The sequence below is a fragment of the Camelus ferus genome, chromosome 1, assembly GCF_009834535.1.
Source record: "Camelus ferus isolate YT-003-E chromosome 1, BCGSAC_Cfer_1.0, whole genome shotgun sequence".
NCBI lineage: Eukaryota > Metazoa > Chordata > Mammalia > Artiodactyla > Camelidae > Camelus > Camelus ferus.
The window spans coordinates 4,988,303-5,014,033 of NC_045696.1; the positions used below are offsets into that span (position 1 = coordinate 4,988,303).

The following is a 25,731-nucleotide window of genomic DNA, read 5'->3' on the forward strand; positions in this document are numbered from 1 at the left end:
ATCTGCTGAAGTCTGTTTTTGAATCCCTCTCTCTGTTGCAGTGACCCATCTTTCTTGCCCCAGGACCATGCATATCAGAGGTCTGTCTCTTCCTAATGTGTTTTAATATCTCATACAACAATCCTCCCCTCATTATTTTTCTTTTTCAAAAACGTCCTGGAGGGGAGGGTATAGCTCAGTGGTAGAGTGCCTGGTCAACATGCATGAGGTCCTGGGTTCAATCCCCAGTGCCTCCATTAAAATAAGTAAATAAATAAACCTAGTTACCACCTCCCCTAAAGTTTTTTTTTAATGTCCTAGATTTCTCACATGAATTTTTGTTTGTGTGTTTCCTCTAGATAAATGTTAGGCAAATTTTATCAAACTGAAAGATAATATTCTGGAAAGCTCAGCAGATGGTAATAAACTTAAAGGTTGCCATGGAGAACAGCAGCATCACTCACCTGTTGAGCCTCCCAGACAGTATCATGGAGAGTCCATTTACTCAGATGTTTTTTATGTCCACTGTAATTCTATTGCTTTTTTACTTTGGTCTGTGGTAGTGAGTATTTGTAAGCTTCTGCCTACAGTTTTCGTTGATCCTCTTTGGTTTTCTGTGTGGAAAGGTGTTACATCCACAGCCAGTGTTTATTGACTCTGCAGCTGTCTGTGTCTCTTTCTTTTACGGGCAAAGGTGAAGTTGTTCTTAATTTGCGGAGTCCTTTTTTTCTTCCACTCTTCTAACACATACAGAGGGCTGCAGTGGGATGGGACTCCCCCTTTCCTGCCTGTTTCTCTCACCCCTCTCCCTGTGCCCTTCCTGCTCTTAGCTGTAGCACACCTGTGACATTAGTGGTGAAAATAAACCCAACTTCGAAGTCAAACATGACTCCGCAGGTACCACAAAGCAGCTCTGCTTGTCTCGTCGCCAAGTGGGAACAGTGGGTCTCACTGAGCAACAATGAGCTCTTGGAAAAGGACGGTGAGCAGAACAGAGACGATAGGTGTTCAACATATTGTTTTATTTTCTTCCTGTGATGATAGAATAAAACTCACTGGGGATAGAAAACTTCAGCCATTCTCTCTGCCAAAATAAGTGGAGTCTTTGTGGCTCTGGGAGCTACTCTGAGACCATCTTAGACCGACCCCTACTCCCACCCAAGGAAGCTGCAGTTACCCGAGCCTTGGTAGAGTCACCAGGATGCTGGGCCCCAGGGTCCATCTTGCCTTCCCTTCCCTTCTTTTTTCTCCACTCCTCTGTCTTTCTCCTTTCTCGTCTTTCCCCAGGAACTTTCTAGCAGTCCTCTGTGGTTAGAGACAGCCCCACCGAGGACAGATGTTTGGGGAGCTCTTGCTTCAGGTGGCTGAGGACTCGGTATGGTAGACATAGCTGCAGGGGTGCCTCACTGCCCACAGTCCCAGTGCAAAGCCCAGGTGGCACCAGCCAAGTCCAGCCGCTTAAGCTGCCTCCAGCATCACTTGTCCCATCAGTAAGTGCTGATTTGTGTCAGTTCATGGTTCTACTTTCTGATAAGTGAACGAGGAACAAATATTCCATCCTGATGATAAATAAGGATCCTTACAGGTTAGGTACAGAGTTGAAGTCATGAAACTGATGTGATAAACTAGTGGACCACCAAGTTCTAACAACCTCTGGGCAGGCCCTAATCTAGGCCACCTGAATTCATTTGTTTTCATTGGATAGGATTCTTCGGGACAGACAGGAAGAAATTAAAGAAAGAAAGAATTACACAGTGAACACAATAACATACAGATGTACAAAAGAAATAACCTTGACGCTGTCCCAGTTAGGGTGTGGTGTTTTATTAAGAAGAAATTGAGTACGGGGAATTAGATGCGTGCAAATTTGTAGACAGATGGGAGGAATCCAGCTACCTTTAAGGAATTTGAGAAATGTGGGAACCACAAGAAGCCCCTCCCATCTGTGGCTACAGCCGCCCAGAGAACTAAAGCAGTGGTTTGTTCTCCGGGACTTGGATGTTTGGCATCTTGCCCACACGTCAACTCACTGCTTCTAAAGGAGAAGGTGATTTCTCCTTCCTGGCATCTTCCAAATCATATTCAAGTGCCTCTTACTGAAGAAATACAAACCAGAACCTGGGACGCAATCAGCTGGGGAAATGTTTTCCTCAGGCTTCCCGTCGCTGTAAATTAGAGAAGAGTTTAGAAGGACAGCAGTAGTGCTAAGGATCGGCAGACAATGTCTGATGCGAAGATGCAGATATACAAAACATGACAGGCGCATTTTGTACCACGTGGAAGCTTCTTTCTTTGGTCTTGGGAATAGCCCCCCAGCCTGGAACTGGACCCGTGCTTCAGTACTGTGCCTCTGTCCACTTCAGGGTTCTTCTCTGGAACAGGACCCCCAGAACCCAGCCATCTATCACAGATCAAGATTCCGTTCCCAGCTGCTATGCCTGAAAGAGGTGCGTCTGCTGTTGCTATGGGCACCTGCTCTCTCCTTGTCCCACCCCACCTCTGTCTTTGTACCTACTCACTCCCTTCAACCCGCCAGCTGTTCTCAGAGAAGGAGCGCCCTCTCCCTGAACAAGGAAACAAACTCATTCCTCAGGACAACGGCACCCTCTCCATAAGGACGAAAGGGACTGTGATTTGATTCCTTGGTGAGGAGAAGGAGTCGCTTCCAGCCTTAGCATTTGTGTGCAACCCCAGGAGCATAAAAGTGATCTCCTCTCTCCTATTATATTCTACTCCAAATCGATCTTCGTCCACCCTGCTGGGGGACTCTGCATGTGCTCGTGGACCACCTTCTTCTGGTCCCAGCATGTGGGCATGGACACTCACTTACCTTCATGCAGCCTTGCTTCCTTTCGTGTGAACGATCTGTATACTCTGTAAATGGAGTCTTCTTCCCGTTTCATATGTGATAAAATTAACAATACCGTGAGAATCGGCCCCTTGCTCAAGGGCACATTTCATAAGTTTCAGAGACAGCATTAGGACCCAGCTCTTCTGGCTCTTAGTCAAGTGTTCTCACTGCAGACCAGCCAAGACTTCAGAGTGTAAGAAAAGATGGACCAATGACTGTATTTGCGGCTCCTTCAAAGCAGGCTCACTTGGTGACAGGAAGCAATCCTTTTTCTGCTCTTCCCACCCACTAAGTCCTTGAGAACACTGCTGGGCGTATTTTTCCAATAAATAAGAAAGGTCCCACTGTATTAACACGCCCAGTAAGTCAGTGTGTGCCTCACCTAATGCCTGAATGTTTCTTTTTCATGAAATGGAGCATTAAAATTGTCCCCACTTGACCCCAGCTATCCTCAGAAAACTGACAGCTTTTTAATTAATGACTTCTGGTTGCTATACATCTGTCTTCCAGCTAATTACCCAGAGTGCTTACCTTCTGCTAACAAGATTGTAAAGTTTTGAAATATAGCATGCACTGTGTTAAATATCGCTCGGTACAATAATGATGAATCTAAAATAGATGACCAAGAATTCTGTCAAACCATGGTCAGGTCCACTTCCCTCAAATTAACCAGTACTGACCTTGGGACTGTTGTCCTTAGGGTGGATGAACTGGTTCACCGTTGTTCTGTTAGCAAGAGTGATTGCATTTATAAATCATGGAACCCTTCAAGTTAGGTTCATTTTCAGATTAAAAAAAAATTTAATTGTTTTCAATTGCATTTGTGCTTTATCTGTCTCCATGAGGACCTTTTAGTAATGCAGAGGCTTCCCTTGGTCCAGATAGGAATTATTAGATAATCCTTTTCAGCTATTTAATTCAGAAAGCTTAGCAAGGTAGCTAAATTTTATATTGTAATTCTTTAGTATGAATATGTCAACTATTATAAGTATTTTTCTGGTGAAAATTCTTTGAGGAAAAGGAAACATTTATGGTTTTGACATGTATAATCCTATAACTTTCTCACATTCTATCAGTATTTCATTAGATTTTCAGGATTGTAACACGGTTTTACATAATTAGTAACTCTCATAGTGTTTTCAGATGTTCTGGTTTGCTGTACTGTAGATGTATTTTTTAATTCTACATTTGGCTGAATTTTCAGGTTGTGTGTACTAAACTAGATCTCGCTTCAAATTTGCAGTAACTTGAAGAAACCATCAACAGCCTTTATAGATTCTCAAATGACCAAATTTAAGCACTTAAATAAAAATTAAAGATTTTTTCTTTGATTTTTAAGTTCCAATAATATTCTTTATCCTTACCCTAAAGAACATATTATCCATAAGAAGGCATTTTATAATTTGTGAAATCAAATCCTTAAAAGATACAATAAATTTTATAGGAGAAAAACATACGATCATCTCAATAGATGATAAAAAGGTATTAATAATATTCAAGATCCAATCTTAATTAAAACAACAAGTACAAAAATTAAGTTTTGTTAAATAGGAATATAGGAGCACTTTTTAGAACCCAAAGTGCTTTGACAAATGAAAGAAAAAAAGACGAAAAGATACATGAGCAAAGAAGATAGAGTGTTCACCAAAGAGCAAGTACAAACTACTGATACATTCATGACAAGATGCTTAAACTTATCTATAAGCAAACGCAACCCCAAGATTAGTAAAATCATGTAAACTGATGAGATATATGCTGTATTGATGAAGATCAAGAAGATTAATAGTATATATGTGTGAGGAAAATAATTAACCTTAGCCAGCACCAGTGGAAATAAAATTGCTCCTACTTTTTACTAAGCAACTTAGCAGTATATTTTAACACTTAAAGGTACAAAATTCCACTTCAAGGATTAACCCAAGAGAATGGCTACCATTGTATCTTTCTCTCTATTGATGTTGATTGATAAGTGGAGAGGTTCATTTCAACATGATCCTTAGTCTTGTGGAGTGGGAAAGACATAAAGTCAACTACTCATAAAATGATTAAATAATTAGAAGCAGAAATTAGAAAAAACAAACAACAATCATGTGGGATTTCTATATGCCATACCCTAGTTTAAATATAAATGCATACACCACCCTATGAAGGAGATTCTGTTACCTCCATTTTACAGGTGGAAGTAAAGGAAATAAAGGTTACCTAATTACCTAGTTTCTCACAATGTAATTGCTGTGTAACAAATTACCAGTCAGATTGTTGGCCAGGGATACAGTCATATCAAGGCTCAACTGGGGAAGATCTTCCAACCCACTCATGTGGTTGCTGGCAGAACTCAGTTTCTCACAGATGGTAGGTTGAGGGAGTCCCTATTGGAAGCCTCTCCATTAGGGCACTCACAATATGGCAGCTCACATTTCTGCAGAGTGAGTTCTGACCTCAGAGAGAGAGATTTAGAAAGAGGCCACAAACTTTTGTAACCATAGCTACTTGCCCAAGATCCACCACAGAGTAGGTGCTTAATAATTGGACAATAAAAACCATTTGGTAAAGACAAACCACAATTTTATATGGGCTTATAAAAGATTAGGAATGCTTTAATCCCCCAGGATAATGGAATCTTGAGGAGAAAAGAGGGCAGCTACTTGTTTCACTGTTTAAATTTTTGAGAAAAAAATTCAGTTTCCTAATCTGAAATTCTCATGTTTTAAAACCCCAATAGGTAAACTAGTAGATAGCTTTCATTATTTTCCAAAATCAGTCACACATTTACTGATATGTTCATTATTCATCAAATACTTGTTTAAATCTTCTGTGAATTTTCATATGAATTAAGTTTTAAATGATCTGTATTATAATGTTTCTCTTGTAATTTCACATTTTATACATTTTGACAACTTTTTAACTTTTCCCAAGGAATGAACAGATACAGGGATAAGAATGATTTTGTTCGTTTTGTCTCACTTTATAAAATATTCAGTAGCTGATACTGAGGAAAGCAACGTATTGAAATTATTTTAAAATATTATTATATTTTAAAGACTTTTTCATCCATGATTTTGAATTCTTTACAAATAAGGTGAATTAAATTTTTTTCTACTTAGAATGGTGTTGTATTTCATACATTAGGTAGGAGATAAAGAACTAATCCAAATATGTGAGTATCGTTAGTATATCCCCACTTCCAACTTTACAATTATATTACATCTATGCTTTTCACATACCATTGTATCAGATGTCAGCCAACAAGTCAAATTCTGCCCAAAACCTGCTTTTGTAAATAAATGTTATTGGACCACAATCATGCTGATTTTGTTTATGTATTTTCTCTAGCTACTTTCATGCTTCAGTGGCAGAAATAAGTACTTGTGACAAACCATATGGCGTGCAAACCATAAAATACCTATTACTTGGCCTTTATAGAAAAAAATTTTCAATCACTGTCTGAAAATATTGAGAACTTTTTCCATGAACATGGTATAGTGCTCCATAAACATGTATTTAGGTCTTCCGTAATTATCAGTAACTTTTATAGTTTTCAGTAGGCCAGACTTGTTAAATTTGTCTCTAAATATTTAATGTTTTAATGCAAATTTATTTTTTATTTCAATTTCCAATTGCTTGTTACTAATATATAAAATAAAATTATTTTTGAATTTTGTATTTTGATGTATCCTGTGATTTTACTAAAAGCACTTACAGCAACATTTTTGTAGACTCTTTGATTATCCAAGTAAATATATCATCTGTGAATGAAGACAGTTATAGTCTTCTTTTCTAAATCATATGTATTTTATTTCATTTTCTTTTTTTATTGCTCTTGCTAGATTCTTTAGAACAATGTTGAATAAACAGAGCAAGACCAGACATCCTTATCTCTTTCTTGATCTCTGATGGAAAATAATTTCTTTTTTTTTTACAATTAAGTATAATGTTAGCTGTGAGTCTTTTGAAACCTTTTGCCAAGTTATTCCATTCTGTGACTAGTTTACTATGAGATTTTATCAGGATGTTTCATTCTATAAAATATTTTTTCTTTTTTCTTTTTATCTATTCAAGTAATTATATTGTGCTTCTTTTTCTCTTTGTTGATATGATGAATTTCACTGACTAATTTTTGAATTTAAACCAACCTTGCATTCACAGAGTAATTCTCTCTTGATGATGACATATTATTGCTGATAAATCCTAATGTTTGGTTAAGGATCTCTACGTCTGTGTTCATTAGGGATATTGGTCTAGAGTTTTAAGGTCTTTGATTTTGGTATCAAAATGATACTGGCCTCATAAAATCAGTGGTAAAGTATTCCCTCGTCTTGTATTTTTTGAAAGACTTTGTGTAAAATTGATAATGTTTTTCTTTAAGTGTTAGATAGTATTCACTAATGAAGCTGTCTGGGCTCTGAATGTTATTTGTGGATGGTTATTGACTAAAAATAAAATTTATTTATAGATAGAGGATTATTAAGGTTATCTAATTTTTCTTGAGTGATCTTTGAGAATTTGTATCTTTCCAGAAATTTATCTATTTAATGTAAGTTTTCAAATTTATTGGCACAAAGTTATTCCTAATATTTTTTTCTATTATCCTTTTAATTCAAGTAGTGTCTACAGTGATGGCCTCTTTCATTATAGTTATTTGTAACTTGTGCCTTCTTTTTTCTTGATCAGTCCAACTAGAGGCTTATCTACTTTTTTCCCCAAAGAACTGGCTTTTGGTTTTATTTATTTTCTCTATAGTTTTTCTGTTTTTTATTTCATTGATTTTAGTTTTCCTCATTATTTTCTTCCTTACCCCTTCTTTGGGTTTTATTTGCTCTTCTTATAGTAGCCTCTTAAGGTGAATGCTTTAATCATTGATTTGTGATTTTTTCCTTTTCCAATACAAATATTTAATGCTACAAACTTTCATCTACGTGTTGCTTTTAACTGCATCCCACACATTCTGATATGTTGTTTTCACATTCTTATTCAACTCTAAATATATATATTTCTACTTATTCATGATTTATTCTTGGACTCATGAGTTATTTAGATGTATATTATTTAATGTTCAAATATTTGAGGTTTTCCCGGGTATAGTTCTGCTATTGATTGCAATTTCAGTTTTTCTCTGGACTTAGAATATAATTTGTATTATTTTATCTTACAGCATGTTGTATTATGGCCCACAGTCTTGTCTCTTTGGATAGCAGTTCCACGTGTACTCCCAGCCAGTATGCATTCTGCTAATGCAGGGTGCAGAGCTCTGTAAATGTCAGTGAAGTCAAATTGATTGATGGTGGTATTAGAGACTTCCATATTTCACATATTATTTCTTCGACTCCTATCTTTTTTGCTTCTCTTTTTAGGCTGTAATTGCTCAATGTTAGAACATTTGATATTGTGCTAGAGCTCTAGGATAATCTATTCTTTATTTTTCACTCTTTTGCACTTTTTGTTTTAATCTGGATAATTTCTATTGACTTAGCTTCAAGTTATGTTCTCTGCCATGTCCAATCTACTGATTAGCTTAAGGAATTCTTTAGACTTAATATTGTGTTTGTTATTTTTGACATTTTATTTATCTGTCTCTTTCATGTATTTTTTAATATTCTTTCTGAATCCCCCACCTATATATGGGTATTAATCACAGTCATTGTAAAGTCCCTGTCTGATAGTTCCATACCAAGTTTTCAAAACTATTGATGATTTCTTCTCTGATTCTTTTTTTCTGACTTTTTGTGTGTGTGTCATATTTTATTGAATTTTGGCCATGGTGCGTAAAGAGTAGAAACTGAAGTAGGTTATGCTTTTTTCCAGTTCTTTACTTCTTACCTGCTTTCATGCCCAGGACCTTGTGCTTTCACCATGTGCCAAAGATAAAATTCTTTACCTGTGCCTTATCTCCTTGCAGGGTTTTTCATGCTTTGCAATGAGGTCTACCTAGTAGTTTGCCTGTGACTCCAACTTTCTGATTCATTCAAAGGAAAGTATGATTTTGTAGATTAACAGTTTTTTTGTTATTAGAATGGAAGTGTTATTCTTTTTTTAAAACATTTTTATTGAGTTATAGTCATTTTACCATGTTGTGTCAAATTCCAGTGTAGAGCACAATTTTTCAGTTATACATGAACATACATATATTCATAGTCACATTTTTTTTTTCACTGTGAGCTACCACAAGATCTTGTATATATTTCCCTGTGCTATACAGTATAATCTTGTTTCTCTATTCTACATATGCCTGTCAGTATCTACAAATTTTGAAATCCCAGTCTGTCCCTTCCCACCCCCTGCCCGCTTGACAACCACAAATTTGTATTCTGTCTATGAGTCTGTTTCTGTTTTGTATTTATGTTTTTTTTTTAATTCCACATATGAGCGATCTCATATCATATTTTTCTTTCTCTTTCTGGCTTACTTCACTTAGAATGACATTCTCCAGGGACATCCATGTTGCTGTAAATGGCGTTATGTTGTCGGTTTTTATGGCTGAGTAGTATTCCATTGTATAAATATACCATCTTCTTTATCCAGTCATCTGTTGATGGACATTTAGGCTGTTTCCATGTCTTGGCTATTGTACATAGTGCTTCTACGAACATTGGGGTGCAGGTGTCTTTTTGAAGTATGGTTTCTTCTGGATATATGCCCAGGAGCGGGATTCCTGGGTCACATGGTAAGTCTAGTCCTAGTCTTTTGAGGAATCTCCATCCTGTTTTCCATAGTGGCTGCACCAAACTGCATTCCCACCAGCAGTGTAGGAGAGTTCCCTTTTCTCCACAGCCTCTCCAGCATTTGTCATTTGTGGACTTTTGAATGATGGCCATTCTGGCTGGTGTGAGGTGATACCTCATTGTAGTTTTGATTTGCATTTCTCTGATAATTAGTGATATTGAGCATTTTTTCATGTGCCTATTGATCATTTGTATTTCTTCCTTGGAGAATTGCTTGTTTAGGTCTTCTGCCCATTTTTAGATTTGGTTGTTTGTGTCTTTCTTATTAAGCCATATGAGCTGCTTGTATATTCTGGAGATCAAGCCTTTATTGGCTTCATTGTTTGCAAAAACTTTCTCCCATTTTGTAGGTTGTCGTTTTGTTTTACTTATGGTTTCCTTTGCTGTGCAGAAGCTTGTAAGTTTCCTTAGGTCCCATTTGGTTATTCTTGCTTTTATTTCTATTGCTTGGATAGACTGCCCTAGGAGAACATTTTTGAGATGTATGTCAGATAATGTTTTGCCTATATTTTCTTCTAGGAGGTTTATTGTATCTTGCCAGGACATATTTCACAGAACTAGAACAAAGCATAATAAAATTTATATAGAACCACAAAAGACCTAGAGTTGCCAAAGCATTACTGAAGAAAAAGAAAGAGGCTGGAGGAATAACTCTCCCAGACTTCAGACAATACTACAGAGCTACAGTCATCAAGACAGCATGGTATTGGTACAAAACAGACATATAGACCAATGGAACAGAACAGAGAGTCCAGAAATGAACCCACAAACTTTTGGTCAACTAATCTTCAACAAAAGAGGCAAGAATATACAATGGAATAAAGACAGTCTCTTCAGCAAATGGTGTTGGGAAAACTAGACAGCAGCATGTAAATCAGTGAAGCTAGAACACTCCCTTACACCACACACAAAAATAAGCTCAAAATGGATCAAAGACTTAAACATAAGACAAGATACAATAAACCTCCTGGAAGTGTTATTCTTTTGTGTCTTACTCCATCCTTAGTGGAAATGGAACCCTGTTATATATATATATTTTTTTGTTTGTTTGTTTTTGTTTTGTTTTGTTTTAATTGAAGTGCAGTCAGTTACAATGTGTCAGTTTCTGGTGTGCAGCACGCTGTCCCAGTCATGGATACACATACATCCTCTCTAGTTGTTCTGTTTTGATAGAAACCACCTGTTGGAGGGATTCTGCTTGCCCTTCTTGTTCCCTGTGAAAGGTCCCCTTAGATACATTATTAATTTCCTTTGTCTCTTTAGGGGCCCAGATATCTGAAGTAGGAGTAAGGGAGGGAAGGCACGGCCAAGTCTCTGCCACTGTGAGCTGAGGGTTGCCAAGAGGTAAATGGTCAGTTTGGTGTGGAGACAATGGAAGGAAGTGCATCCCCCTCTCGTTCCCCGGATGCAAAGCCTGACATTTCCTGCATAAACAGGTGACTGCCCACCTGTTCAGCTCCTGTGTAGGTTCTGGGGACACAGAGACTAGCAGCTCCTGTCTGGAACACACATTCGGTCCACACTTCGGGCTTTCCCCAGGAAGGTGGAATTGGTCCTTACCCGTGAGTGTTACCCCCGAAATCTTCTGACTCAGGTCAGAGAAGAGAGAAGCTCTATCAGCCTTGCAAGGCCTGGACTGCATCCTCTTAGTCCCAGAAGAGGGACGGGCAACATAGCAGGTTAATCCAACTACCATCTTCCCCCAAATCTCCTGAGACCTTAATCCTGGGTTATTATTTCTAAGTTGATTTTCCAGAATGGTTTCACATGGGTCTTTCATATCCTTCATTCATCACATCTATGATCATAGCATATCACATCTGCACAATTATCTCTTTGAACGCAAGCACTCTGAAGAGAGTAGTGTTTTGGGTTTGTGCTGTCTTAGTGCAATGACCTGACTTATTTGTTTCAGTGACATTAAATGATGCCAGCAGTGCATCATATTTCTAGGCTGGAAGCGACACACGTAGGAGAGAAGTCTGCAGTGCTGGGATTCTCCTTGTTGTCTCAGATGTGTGCATCACAGGAGGTCTTCAGATGCCGTGTCCCTGAAGCACTCCTTGTTTGCATTCATGTTAAGTCCCTAGGAACACAAAAAATGTGTTTAGTCACACGAGAGATGTCAATTTCTGTAGTCATTCTACTGTGACTTCTGTGAGTAATTCAAGAACTACTTAACACTCATCAAATCTGGCTTTTTAGGTAGAAACTATCTGTAGGGTCTCTTACTCTTTATGTCAGAATTTGAAATACAGTCATTTTGAATAAATGTGTTTTTCCCTAGACAAGAATTTCAACGTTGGAGGAAAGAAAAAAAAAGCTTGGTGTATCTGGTGCCTGTTTTCTATGATGCGTGTTCGGAATCCACCACTTCCTCTACTGGCTGAGGTGGCCTGAGCTCATTGCCTCCCCATAGTGGTGTTTGCATCACCACTCCTCTTTTATTCTGTTCCAGGTGCTGGGGTCCCCCAGTTCCAACCAATCGCCCTGAATGGCCGAATTCAGGTCCTCAGCAACGGGTCTTTGCTGATCAAGCACGTCGTGGAAGAAGACAGCGGCTACTACCTCTGCAAGGTCAGCAACGATGTGGGCGCGGACGTCAGCAAGTCCATGTACCTCACGGTGAAAAGTAAGGAAGAAGAACACTTTGTTTTAACTAAAGAGGTCTCTGGGGGCTTCTATCTGCAGTGCTCTCCACACACACTGTTTCAAAACAACACAACAGAAACAAAATGTGGTTTGCTGCAGCCGGGGTTTGAGATTTTGCTGTCCTAAAAGCAGAGTGGAGAGGACGGTAGAAGTCCAGCTGGTTGTCACAGCATGCCTGTCCCCTCGTGTCTGGGGCAGGGAGCCACGTGCTTCTCTCTTTGGGATTCCCCTGACTTGAGGGAGATGGGCACGGGCTCTGGGCCCCCCAGCCCACCAGCGGCTCTCTGCCTTTCGCACCCACATTTCTCTCCTGTTGGTTGTATTATGGAAAGGCCTAGAACCCAGTCTCAGCTGTGTTCTTTTCAGATGTCTATTTTTTCATGCTTTCTGTCATTTGCAAGCTGGCTTGTCCATAGGTTTTCTTTTTAAGATCCTTATGAAATCAAGAAACTGGAAACTTCCTTATCAACACACACACGCGCACACACACACATCCCTACGATGAGCTAAAACATGTAGTGCTCTGCTCCGGGTCCATGTTGCTGACCCATTTTATAGGACGGGGCACCTTACAGTGGAATTATTTTTATACTTTGGTAACTGAACCACCAAAGAAAGGACACGAAGTGGACCAACTTTTACTGAGCGCTGCTTGCTAGCAAATGGGTGTGTCTAACTTACGGCAAAGGACTTACATCTTTCTCCATTCATGTTCTTTTCTATTGGGTAAATGGTGGTTTGTTTCTGACTAAAGGCTTTGATCAGGCTTCGTCTTTTTATTTTAAATATGCTGTTGATAGGTTGTCAAGGATCTCTGCCATGTCATTCATTAGGGGTATTGGATTCAAAAGTGAATTTCAGTGGGGTGTGTGAGAGAGAGAAAAAGATTTAAAGGCTAGCTACACAAAGACTTGTATCCATCCTATTTTACTAAGAATTTATTCTGGTTAATCCATTCTTTCTAACAGAACAATGAAAATATCAAGCCACCTATTTGCTATACTTCCGTATCTTAGAAAATTATAGTTCTGAAATAAGGTTGCCTTGAAATATATTGGGCACATATCCAATACATAGTTTTAACTTCTAAATTTTATGCTCTAGAGGAACTGATCTGCAAGAATCTGAAGACAAATGATCATATTACTTAAATCCAAGGTTGAAATGGTAATTTTTTAAAATAATATATTGGTGAAATATAAAGGAAACCCAAGATCTGAAGACCAGTATTGACCAGTGTTGATCCATATTTACCCAATGAAAGGAATATATTTTGCAATTGCTTTTATGTATTTTAAATTTATAGAACTTTTTTTATCCCACTCGAGTGTATCTGGGCTCTAATAGATACAGGACCCTGTGAAGGATGTAAGTACAGCAAACCATGGACCTTACCTTCGTGAGCGAAAGTGCTTACGTTTTGAGAAGGGAGAGAGCACGGCAGCCCGTTGAGCCTGCTGGTTGTGGTACAAGGTGCGGAGGGAGGTGCACGCTGATGTGTCTCTCAAAGGAGGACAGCACTGTTGTTCTGAGGGGATTAAGAGAGGGCTAACAATCTTTAGAGATGGGTAGAATTTAAAAATGCAGAAACTGAAGGTTTTCTCCTCAGCTCCTCTCTCCATACCTTTGATGCTGGTAGTGGACGTAGGACTACAAAGTTATCCCCTGGCCCCGAGTGAGCTTTCTGTCTTGTGGGGCCGTCAGGCCTGGGTGTGGGTAACTCCTGTCCAGCTGAACCCACCACGGGACAGAGAGCAGGACTCTGGGAATGCACAGACGAGGGTGCGGTTTATACTTGCTTGTAGGATCAGTGATGACAGGATGAAACGTGGCATCTGAGTTTTCTTTAGAAAAATAGATCTGGGTTTTTTTAAACATTAGATTCACTGAAGAATAACTTACATAGAGTAAGATTCACTCTTTTAGGTGTACAATTCCATGAATTTTCATAAATATATGTAAGTGTATAACTACCACCAAAATTAGCATATTGAACATTTTTCATCATCCCATAAAATTCCCTTATGCCTCTGAGGGCATCTCTTCTCCCCATTCATGACAACTATTGATACACTGCAGTTCTTTTAGTTTAGCCTTTCCAGGCTATTATATGAGTAGAATTGCTCATATGAACTGTCTTTTCACTTAGCATAATAAATGTATGTTGTATTGAGTAGCTCCTTTTACTGGTGAATAATATTCTATTGTATGGATGTCCAGCATCTGAGTTCAGTCCTAAGGAACGCAGTGGATTCCAAACGATAAGATTGTTGAAGGTAAACAGAGGTACTGGAGGGAGAGGGAACAGAGAGAGCAGATGTAAGAAATCAGAGACCCAAGGCAAGAGGTAACTGTGTTTGAATGTTGTACCCAGTGCGTGGAGGGGGCTTAGAGAAAGAAACATTTACAGTGAGTGTTCATCACAGAAAAATGGTTCCTAGAGTTGGCCAGTCTTAGCTTCTCCCTCTTCAATCTCACAAACGACTAGTGGAGAGGAACATTTATGTCACAGTTCATTTTACCAGTTCTTGATAACCCTCACGTGGCTTTATAAATTATTTCTTGTTTCAGGCATCCAGTATTTTTAACCCTTTAAAATTGTAATATTTAAATTCTGAAAAGTGAAAAATAATAATAATTTAATAAAGAGACATAGGAGCATGAAGAGAAAAGATGTCCCGTGAACATATCTGTCCCTCGGGCGGTACCCTTGAAACAAAACAACACAGGGATGACTCCCGTTTGTTCCTTGTGTGTTTGCTTGACAGGATTATTATGTGCCTGAAAACTGATGCATTAGGCTATGCACATGGCAATGGGAGATCTGCTGTTCTACTGAGAAAACGGGAAGCAGTGGGAACAGAGAGTGCTGGCTCCGATCTGACGGTGGGGAGGGCAGAGCTGGTTCCCTGCTGCCATGCACCCCTGTGGTGTAACAGGAGTCTTCCAGATACCGCAGCAAGGAAGGTTCTGGGCTGTCCTCCCCTGATGTTACTCAGGCTTGTATCAGGCACAGGGAATCAAAGCTGAGATGTTTACAACTCTTATTTCTTCAAGTAATTTTTTTGTCCTATTCTTCTTTGCCTCTCATTCTAGAACACATGTTAGCTCACTTGATATTTTCCCAATATCAAGATTTCTGGTTCTTAGGTCATTTTTCTTCAATCATTTTTCTCTCTCATTAGGTTGCATGTTTTTAAATCTACTTTAGTCATTCCTGGCTCTTCCTTCATCTTTCTCCAACATATTGTAAGCTCATGCACACCTGTGCTGAGGTGTTCATTTTAGTTATTTCAATCTTCAGCTCTGGGATTTCGTTTTTTGTATTCTCTATTTCTTTGATGAATTTCCAATCTGTCTAATTATGATGCATATATATTAATTTGTGATGATGGACATATTTATGATAGTTGTTTAAATCCTTGTTTGTTATTTACACCTGAGTGTTTTTCTGGTCGGTTTCTGTTGACCACTGTTGTTTTAGCGTGGGGCACGTTTTCCCCGTTGTTTTGCGTGTCTGGTAATTTTTTAAAATCAGATACTGGATGTTGTAGGTGACACACTGCAGAGACTCTAGATTTTGGCATGTCCCTCCAAAGGGTGGCCTTTGTGTTAGCAGAACCTCAGTTAGCTGGACTTGACCTCCAAAATTACCCCCCTCCCTTGCCTTGGGCTGCAGTTGAAGTCTCTGGGCCATTCTTCCAGCCTCTGGTGATGCTTTTCCCCTGAGCCCCTGTGATCTCCTGAATTGTTAGTTGTCATCCAAGATTTGGGCAGATTGTATATGCAAATACTAGGACTTATACTCTCTGTGACTCCCTTCTTCCCAGGGTTTCCCCCTGACGTTCTGATGGCTCTGCCGGTCCTCACTCTGTCCTCTGTATGTGGAGCTGATAGGTGGTGGGAACGTGCAGCGGTCCAGCCGCTCTGGACAGCAGTTTAGCGCTTCCTCAAAAAGTTAAACATGCAGTTATCATATGACCCAACAATTCCACTCCTGGGTATATACCTGAGATAAATGAAAACCTGTGTCTACATGGATACCTGTATATGAATGTTTATAGCAACATTATCCATAAGAGCTAAAAAGTGAAAACAATTCAGATGGCCGTCAAGTGGTAAACAGATAAACAAAATGTAGTATATCATGTAATAGAATGTCACTCAGTCATACCGGCAAGTGAAGCCACGATGCATTCTGCAACATGGATGTACCTTGAGAACATTCCAGTAAGTGAAACCGGGCACAAATGACCGTATATCATAGGATCCCATTCATATGAAATGTCCAAAACAGGCAAATCCATTGAAACAGAAAAAAGATTAGTGGTTACCAAGGGCTGGAGGGGTGGGCCCACGGAGAGTTACTGCTAAAGGGAACAGGGTTTCGTTTGGGGATGTGGAATGTTCTGGAATTAGAAAGTGGTGAATGTTGCAGAATTCTGTGAATAGACTAAAAAACACTCAACTATACACTGTAAACATGAGTTTTATGGTATGTGAATTACACCTTAACAAAGCTATTTTTTTAAAAAAATCCTAGAATATCCAGCAATTTCTAATGAATCTGTGCCACAGTTGTTCAGAGTTTAGGTTTTGAAATTTGATAATCTGTTTTCAGGTCCCAGTTCCATGGCTTCTTAGTTATATAAACTTGGGGGAGTTCTCTAACCTTTCCAAGCCCCGTGTTCCTCTCCTGTAAAACGGAAATAATTGTGCAGACTGTCTAAAGCTGTGAGGATCAAGTGATAGAATGTTCTGGCAGTGAGTGTCTCTAGAAGGAGGAAGGACCAGGTCTTCATTAGCAGAAGTGGCTGCACTCAGACCCTACATGCTCATGGATACTTTTGCATTGAGTTTGTTTGTTGTTCTTTTTTCAAAAAGTTCCTATGCTCTCGTCACGTGGTAAAACAGTTGTGTCTGTGTGACACGGTAAAGATTTGATAGGAACCTGCCTGTCCTCCCCTCACTGTTACTTGAAATTTTCTTTGCTTTCCTCATGTGTTTATTCTTCCAGATAAACGTTTGTCTATTTCAAAAAAAAAAACAATCATTGGGGGTGACTAAAATTTCATTGCATTTGTAGAATAATTTGGGGTGGGGGACCCACATCTTTACAGCGCTGAGTCCTCACATCCAGGAATGTGGAGCTTGTGCTTTCTCTGTTCTGCCTGCGTGTCCCTTACTGGAGGTGTGCAGGTTTCTCCATCTGGGACATAGGCATATTTTATTATTTTTCCCCACAGAATTTTGAATTTTGTATGCTATTTTAAGTAGATATTTTGCCTTTCCCTTTTATGTGTACAGTTGATTCCCCAGTTCTTAATAATTTTATGTTATTATCAGACTCCAAATGTTGTTGGAATGTTTTTGCAGTTTTAACAGCTTCATGGTGGGATGATCTGTGACCAGAAGTCTCAAAGATATATGCATTTCAGTTTCAATAGTAGCTGACTCATCCTTTCATTCATTCAGCAAACATTTGCTACATTCCTCTATGTGCCAGGAAGTCAGTCACGCATCTGAGCTGGGATTTCGCAAACCTCTGTGCTCCCATTTAATGGTGGGTCCATGCCTGCCAGCCACAGCCCACCAGCCTCACACAAGTAGTAGACGAAGTTGGGTTTTTTCTTGTCATGCTGGAGAACACACACTATGGAGACCAGTGGGGTGTCTACATATGAGGGTGTCAGAAAGGATGTACTGGATACCTGGGCCTGTGTTAAGGGATTTGGAGCAAGGGTCAAGGAAGCAGCACTCGGCTCGGGATTGGATGCTGTAGGCAATGGGGGTGATTCCACAATTGGATATCTTGTAAATCTCATCCATGGCTTGGGAGGGATGGAGCCAGGCCGAAGCTGTGGTTAGTAAAATGCAGTCGTCACTCAGATGAGCGAGGACAGTGAATGTTTGGTCATTCTGTTGTGTATTTAGACGACGGTACTCATGCTGTGTCTGTGTTCACACATGATGATGGAGTGGGCTTGTTTCATCTTGTTCCATCTCAGCCCCGAAGTAGCCTTGTTTGCTGTTGCTGTTCTGTGAAACTGTTTACATTCAACGAGAGAGCACCAAGCCCGGCCGGGAATTCTCAGCCGGCTCCTGGACCTCAGGGGCTGCCTTTCTCTCTTGTGTTTCTCTGAATCATTGCTGTCACGTCGCTGATTTAACGTAATTCCCTTGGAAAAGAATGCGGAAGACAATGGGTAGTTCTGTTTAAACACAACAAAAGGAAAGAAAAGCAGCTACAGATAAATGCCATCTTCAGGGACTACTGGACCACTTTTTGGAGGGGAGAGGTAATTAGGTTTATTTTATTATTTTTTTTTTAATGGAGGTACTGGGAATTGAACCCAGGACCTCACGCACGCTAGGCATGCGCTCCACCACTGAGCTATAGCCTCGCTCCAGACCATTTTTATTGTGACTTCAGTGGGAATAAGCTTACAGCCCATCTGTCTTGTTATGGACCTTGTGAACAGGTGCATGGAAAAAAGCTAACGGAAAGATGAGGCTTAGAGATGTTCCTCTGATGCCTTATACCATGTAGAGTCTGGGTATCTGTGCTGAAATGCTCGCTGTTCTCTTGGGGACTCCCAGGGTTGACTTTCTGCAAGGCAGTCCGAACTACTCACATTAGGACACATCCAAAGACAGCAGCCCCAAAGAAGGGTGACTGAGGAACATCTGTAATGCAAGGGCAGGTCCTGGGGGGATGCCCTGGCCACCAGGGAGTGACTGGCCGTCTGCTCTTTGCAGTTCCAGACATAGTTGTGTCAGGAGGTGGGAAGTGAGCCTTTGAGTATATGTTTTCCCATTTATTCAGTTAAATCCCACACCCTTAGCCAGTTCATGCCAGCACCTCAAGGGGGAGGTTCTGGCACATGCGTCTGTCCACGTAGCTGCTGATCTTCAGGGGGTCACAGAGGAGCAGAGCCCATTTACACACAGACAAGTACAATCCCCCTCACTCTGAAGCTGTGTGAGCGGAACAGGTACCTGATTTTTAGCTCATCCTGGGCACCAGAGTGTGGTTTTAACGGTCAGTGTTCTGTATCAAGCACTGGAGGACCACACAAGGTTTGTAAGCATGATGCAAGCATTGCTGAGAATGACTGACTCAATACTCTTTATTTTCTCTAAGGAGACCCATAAGGTAAACATTATTCAGGTGATTCTAATTTAGCCTTCTGCCTAAGGAAATGGCCCAAAGGCATCGCTTCCTGCTGGTGGGGCCTGGTTCTCACTGCGGAAGTCCATCCAGAGAAGTCCCCGCCCTGCTCCCTGTACCTTGTTACTTAGCTCATGTCCTTGCTCGGAGTGGAGTCCTGATTGTTCATGAGAGGGGAGCCGGGAGCAGGAGAAAGCTTGATGTGTCTCTTTTGTGGTGCGACCGGCGCAGAGGACAGAGTTCTGGGAGGAGGGGCCGGGATGAAGCCCTTACAGCCCACGAGGATCTGTCCTTGGATAAGCCTTGTCCTCTGTCCTTTCTCCTAGTGAGTGTATCTGTGTCAGCTTTGTCTTTAAAAAAATGAAATCACGTGAGATACTTTGGTTTGCGTCTGCTTTTTTGTTTGACAGTATCTCCTAGTTGTCTTTCTAGGTAAATATGTGTAGCTTCATCTCATTTTTTTTCATTTTTTTAAACTTTCTATTAATTTTTAGGGTTTTTTTTTTTGCTTGTTTATACTTTTTTATTTACTTTGGGGGGAAGGTAATTAGGCTGTTTGTTTGTTTACTCCATCTCATTATTTCTAACAAGTGCATCACATTTCACTGCATGGTTTGGCATCACTTTTATATCCGTTCTTTTCTTAGACATTCAGCTTGGGAACCAATTCGTGTGTTCGTGTCCCTTGAGAATAACCTCCTCTGGGCCTTGTAAGTGGGTCCTCCCCACTGTTTGCAGCGGGAAGAAACGCAGCAGGGAATGAGCAAGAAAGCTGAGGCCAGACCGTAGCAGACCCTGAGGGCACGTTTTTCAGAATGTGTATTTTTCGGTTTTCATCATTTCTGCACTTTTCAGCTACTTGCTCCTGGAGAACAGTTTTTTCTCCCCAGAGACACAGGTCACACGCCCAGTCCTCTGTGGCTCAGCTATAGATGTGATACGAATGGGCCGTTGCTAGAAAATCGAACCAGAATAAGTCAGATGTGCTTTGCAATTCTGAGTCCATAGCTATTAATTTTGAATGTGACAAAGGAGAGAAAAAGCACATTTTCTTCAAGGCTATTGATAATACATTAGAGGAAAGGCACAGCCCTCTGAAAAGAATGAGGAGAAAAGGGAGTTTGGTGACCGTCTGTTGTGTTAACAGGTGCATGGCAATGGTGACTGCTGTCACTTTGTCACACTGCTACCTTGTCCTTGTGTTGAGAGCGGAGGAGAGTCAGGATAAGCCCAGGACCACTGAAATAGTTGCCGTCTCCTGAGTTGTCTGCAGAGTCACTCCTGAGACCGCCGATGAGCCCCCCTTTCTCACGCACCCCGTGGAATTATTTCTGCAACTGTAAAAAGTAGGGGTGTAACGACTGCCTCCCACGTTGTTACTGTTACTGTGCAGATGCTAAGTGGATCCCCTCTGCTCGGGCGATCCTATCCCCCAGGCAGCGGTCTTGGGTGTGTGTCTGTGTGCCTGTAACAATTACCTTTGTTTTCTTCTCTCTCTTCTCTCCGTATTTTATAATAAAGACACATTAACTTTACATCATTGTGTTTAAGTTATAAGACATCAAGGGGAGGAGTGAATGTTGTCCCCAGGTACTTTACCTCCTCTTCTGAGGAAGGGGTTGGAGCGGTTTAGGTCGTACACAGGACAGTTCTATCGTGTTAGGTGGAAGTATGGCCTGGCTGTTGTCTTTACTCAGCGATGAAGTGTGGTGTAAGGAAGCGTGTATCGGTGCTGAGTTGACACACGGTGAGCTTGCAATGGTTAATCTTATATGTCTTGACTGGGCTGTGGTGCTCAGGTGTGTGGTCAAACACCATTCAGATGATGCTGTGAAGGTGTTTTTTTGGATGAGATTAACATTTGAATCAATAGACTTTGAGAAAAGCAGATTTCCCTCCTTAATGTGGGTGGGCCTTGTCCAATCAGTTAGAAGTTCTTAGAGAAAACAGACTGAGTTGCCCAGAGGGAGAAGGACTTCTGCCTTCCAGCTGCCTTCTCACTGGAGCTGCCAAAGTAACTCTTCCCGGGGTCTCCACCCTGCCAGCCTGCCCTGTGGATTTTGGACTTGCCAGTCCTCATAATCACGTGAGCCTATTCCTTAGCACAAATCTGTTGGTACCTCCACCCTGTCAGTTCTCTTTCTCCAGAGGGTCCTGTAGATATAGACTTTGGTGCTAGCGGCTGGCAGCTCAGGAGGGACCATGTGTCCACACGCACCTTGTAGCGGTGGCTTCCGCAAAGTCGTACGTGTTAACGTGCCATGGAAGTCCCATATTGTTTACGCAGAGTTGGAACTAAAAATATTCTCTACAGGCACTCAGGGTCAGGCTTTTGATTTGGGAATACCCCCAATTTAAAGTTGGAAATATGCATTGGATACCTACTACATTTAGTTTCTCTCGCTGCCGTAACAAATAACCGTCACTTAGTGACTTAAACAAAATAAAACGCTCCCATTCATGATCTCAGACTTTGCAGGTTTAGAAATCTAGTGGGCTCAGCTGGCTTCTCTGCTTTCATCTCACAAAACCAGAATCAAAGTGTCACTGGGGTTGCGTTCCATTCTGAGGCTCTGGGGGAGAATCCACTTCCAGGCTGTTCAGGCTGTTGGCAGAATTTTGCTCCTTGTGGCTGTAGGACTGAGGTCCTTGTTTCTGGGCTGGCTGCCACCCGAGGGAGCGCCCTTCATCCCATGAAGCCTTTCCGTCCCTTGCGTGAGATCACTTGCATGTCAGGAGGCAGCAAGCTCAGGTTGAGTCCTTCTCCCACTTCCGATCCTCTGACTCTCCTCCTGCCCCACCCCTCCCGCCTCTCCTGCTGCTGCACAGACTTATCCGGGTCCTCTGCTGTCCTCTTCCACCTGTAGGTCCAAGGGCCATGTGATGACATTGAACCACCCAGATAATTCAGAACCATCTCCCTATTTTCAGGTCAGCATTAGCAACCTTAATTCCATCTGAGAATTACATTTCGTCGCATAAGGTAACATATTCATATTCCAGAGATCTTGAGGATGCCACTATTCTGCCTCGACACCTGCTAGGAGCCCTTATGGTTCACCAGAGAAAAGAGTCATGGGCCAATGACAGATCTGTCATAATACCATGGCAGACAATGACAGGGAGTTGTAGGGTGGCATCTGGCTTCAGGAATCACATGACAACAGTGGAGCAGGAGCTGTCGGTGCCATTGCCCCCAACCCACAATACCCAGTGCACTGCCACATACACAGTAGGTGCTCAGTGGTTGAATGAATGAGTGAGTAGAAATAAAAGTTGAGCAGAAGACTACAGATAATGAAATTATCCTGCAGGGTGATGTGGCATCCTTTATTCACTTGTTCACTGCATAAGTACATGTTGAAGATACGCTCCAGACTATGTTCGACGCTGGGCCCTGGGGAGTCAGCGGTGAACAGACCGGGGGCCTTTCCCTCATGGCGCCTCCAGTCTGGCACTGACGTGTATCCAGATGAATAAACGATGGTTAAACACACGACTAGTGCTGTGGAAGCAGTACAGCAGGTGCTCTGGCGGCATGTGGTGAAGGCCCCGTGCGGGATGAGTGAGAAGGAGACTCAGAGGTCGCTGACTTAGAGATGGAAAGCTGAAAACAAAGAGGGGTGTCGTGAGCTGGCTTCCAGGGGAGGGAGACTCGGAGGTGGGAATTTGTGTGCAGGAAGCTGACTGTGGGGCACTTGGGGTTGGTGCCTATGAGGGAGGCAGGAGGTACGGACAGAGGGAGACGCTGGGGAGCAGGTGCAAGCGGGGCCCTTGCTGACTCTGCAGAGAGCTGTGGAGCTGACCTGGCCCTGCCGAGGCTGAAGGCCTGGCTCTCACGCCCATCAGCCAGTCACCTTGGCTCTCTGTGTTAAGTTGCAGTGCGCCTCAAATCTCTTGGACTTGGTGTAATGTATGCTTCTAGTGATTAGAAAACCTTGCAACTATAATAATCAAATACATTTAATACTATCCACTGTATATTTTCTACAAAGAGAATTATTGAAAAATGTGGTCTTGATGGGGCCTGGTTGGGGAAGTGTAACGAATCAATTCGTGTTTTCTCGCATGACTGCCTTCAACTGGGTTCTGTTGAATCTCCTGTGACAACTTCCCGGGCAGGTCCTAGAGCTTGCCGCTTGCTTCCTTGCATCATAATGGCCGGTCTGACTTAGACTGTGACACTGCACGCTCCCCCTGGCTGAAGAGTCTGGTCTTTCATTCTGGTCACCTTCTTGTCTTGAGTTGGGTTACAGGAGGAGACGGTGAGGGACAAAGGGGCCCTTATTTATCTCGACTTGTAATTTCTCTGATACTTACCTATCAAAGTTCTCTAAATGGCAAAAGGCCTACACTCCAACCCCGTTCTCTGACACCAGCTGGGTGTCCTCCAGTACAATTCAGATCTGACACTAACTACCTGTGCTTAGTGTCTGACCCCACAAAATTAAAGGACTTGGTCCCACAGAACTGCCCTCACTTCAGAGGCCAGCATTAAGTGGGGTCCCCAGGCCCCCCACAGGTGTGCAAGGCCAGCTACAAATTAGGGGCTTCCTACCATCCCCTCGGGTTTGATATTTTGCTGGAAGGACTCACAGAACTCAGAAGAGTGCTCTGCTTAACAATGAGTGTTCTATTTGAAAGGATCTGAATGAACAGCCGGGTGAACAGGTGTACAGCATAGATCTGGTGCTGGGCACGGGAGTTTCTGTCCCTGTAGGGCGGGGCAGGTCACTCACCCAGTACATCGATAACGTTCAAAACCAGGAAGGTCTCCAAGGCTCTTTGCTCAGAGCTGTTATCTAAGCTTCATTACTGGATGTGACTGATGAGACCGTGATGGAACTCAGTCTCCAGCCCTGCTCCCTTCCCCAGAGGTTGGGAGTGGGAATGATCACTATTCGCTAATCAGATGCTTTGTCTTCTTGGCATGACCAGCCCCTCCCTAGAAACTGCCAGAGGGTCCACCTAGAGTTACCTCATTAACACAAATCCTGCTAGGCAGAAAGGAGTTCATTGTGAATAACAGAAGACGTTCTCAGCATTCAGGGATTTCCAAGAATTTTGAAGCTCTGTGCCAAGACTCAAGGTCAAAGACCAGGTATATTCCTTATTAGAGCACATAGCCAGACACGGGCTCCATTCTGAAAACATGTGTGACTTATTTGGCAGGTGATTTTCAGGGGGATGACAAAGAGATAAATAACTGCCCCCCCCACGATGCTCCCCACTCTCATGCAGAGATACTGGCCTTTGGACCTGCTCCTGGTAACCAGCTGTCCTGGATAAGGCACCAGTCAAGCGCGGACAGTTTCTGCAGTGCTGGTGGAGTCCCATGCGCCCTTGTCCTACCTCTCCCTCCATCTGACATCTCTCTCCCTCTGACTTACTTTTCTCTGCTCAGGTAGGTGTACAGTGGACGAACATGTCACCTCCTACTGAAGCAGCAGTTGCGGAACATGACCTCTGTTCTCCCAACCTCTGTGGGGATTCTCTTGTTGCCCCCTCACTTGAGTTTGAGGGGGACAGGTGACACAAGCCATGGCACTCTCATAACTCAGGACCACTTCCTCTTCATCTTCCATTTATCCCAATTTTGTTTTATGCAGTGGAAAAGGATGGGGACTGGGATGGTGGTTGGAAGTAGCAGAGCTTAGTGGGAATCTGGTCCCAAGATTCTAGAAAGTTTAAGGACATGACAGCGTGTGTCACAGAAACCACATCAGGGACAGTAGTAAAAGTCCTGCTTGGCATCCACTTGCATTTTCTTGGCCACCTAGCCGACCCTTTTTAGGAAAATGCTTTTTTCCTGATTATAATAATTATACACGTTCCCAGGTCTTTTTAAATGGAATAATACGTTAAAAAGCAGAAGAATCTCCCCTGACCCCAGCATTCACAGATGGTGTTTTAAAGGATGCCTCATAGAAGGAACTCTCTTTTCCTGCCCAAGATCTGAAAAATGTGAATGAGACAAAGGAGTCAAATAATAGCATTTCATTTGTCACTGACAGAAGTGACGTGGGACAGTGCTGCTTACATCTACGAGGAAGTGAACTTCCTGACTGGAGCCAAGACTCCAACAGTTGCTCCCAGGCCACCCTAAGGATCCCTCGCATCCTGGCGGCCTCTGCCCACCCAAAGCACAGACCCACCACGCACGCTTCACAGCACCACGGGTACCGACGGCTTTGCAGCGAAGTACCCCGGACTTAGCTGTTTAGAACAACACAAACTTAGCAGCTCCTAGTGTCCAAGGGTCAGGAGACCAGGGACAGTTTCCCGGAGCCTTCTTCAGTGTCTCTTGAGGCCGCAGTCAACTTGTCAGCCTTGCCAAGGTGTCACCTGAAGGCTCCACT

The 25,731-nt window shown here is 42.0% G+C and overlaps 1 protein-coding gene across 1 annotated transcript in view; it reads left to right on the forward strand.

The window, feature by feature from the left end:
* Positions 1-25,731, forward strand: part of DSCAM (DS cell adhesion molecule) — a 664,279-nt gene that overhangs the window by 463,138 nt on the left and 175,410 nt on the right. Inside the window, exon 11 of the mRNA XM_032462442.1 lies at positions 12,008-12,181. Within this exon, the coding sequence (XP_032318333.1) occupies positions 12,008-12,181 (174 nt within the window). The remainder of the gene's footprint in view (positions 1-12,007; positions 12,182-25,731) is intronic.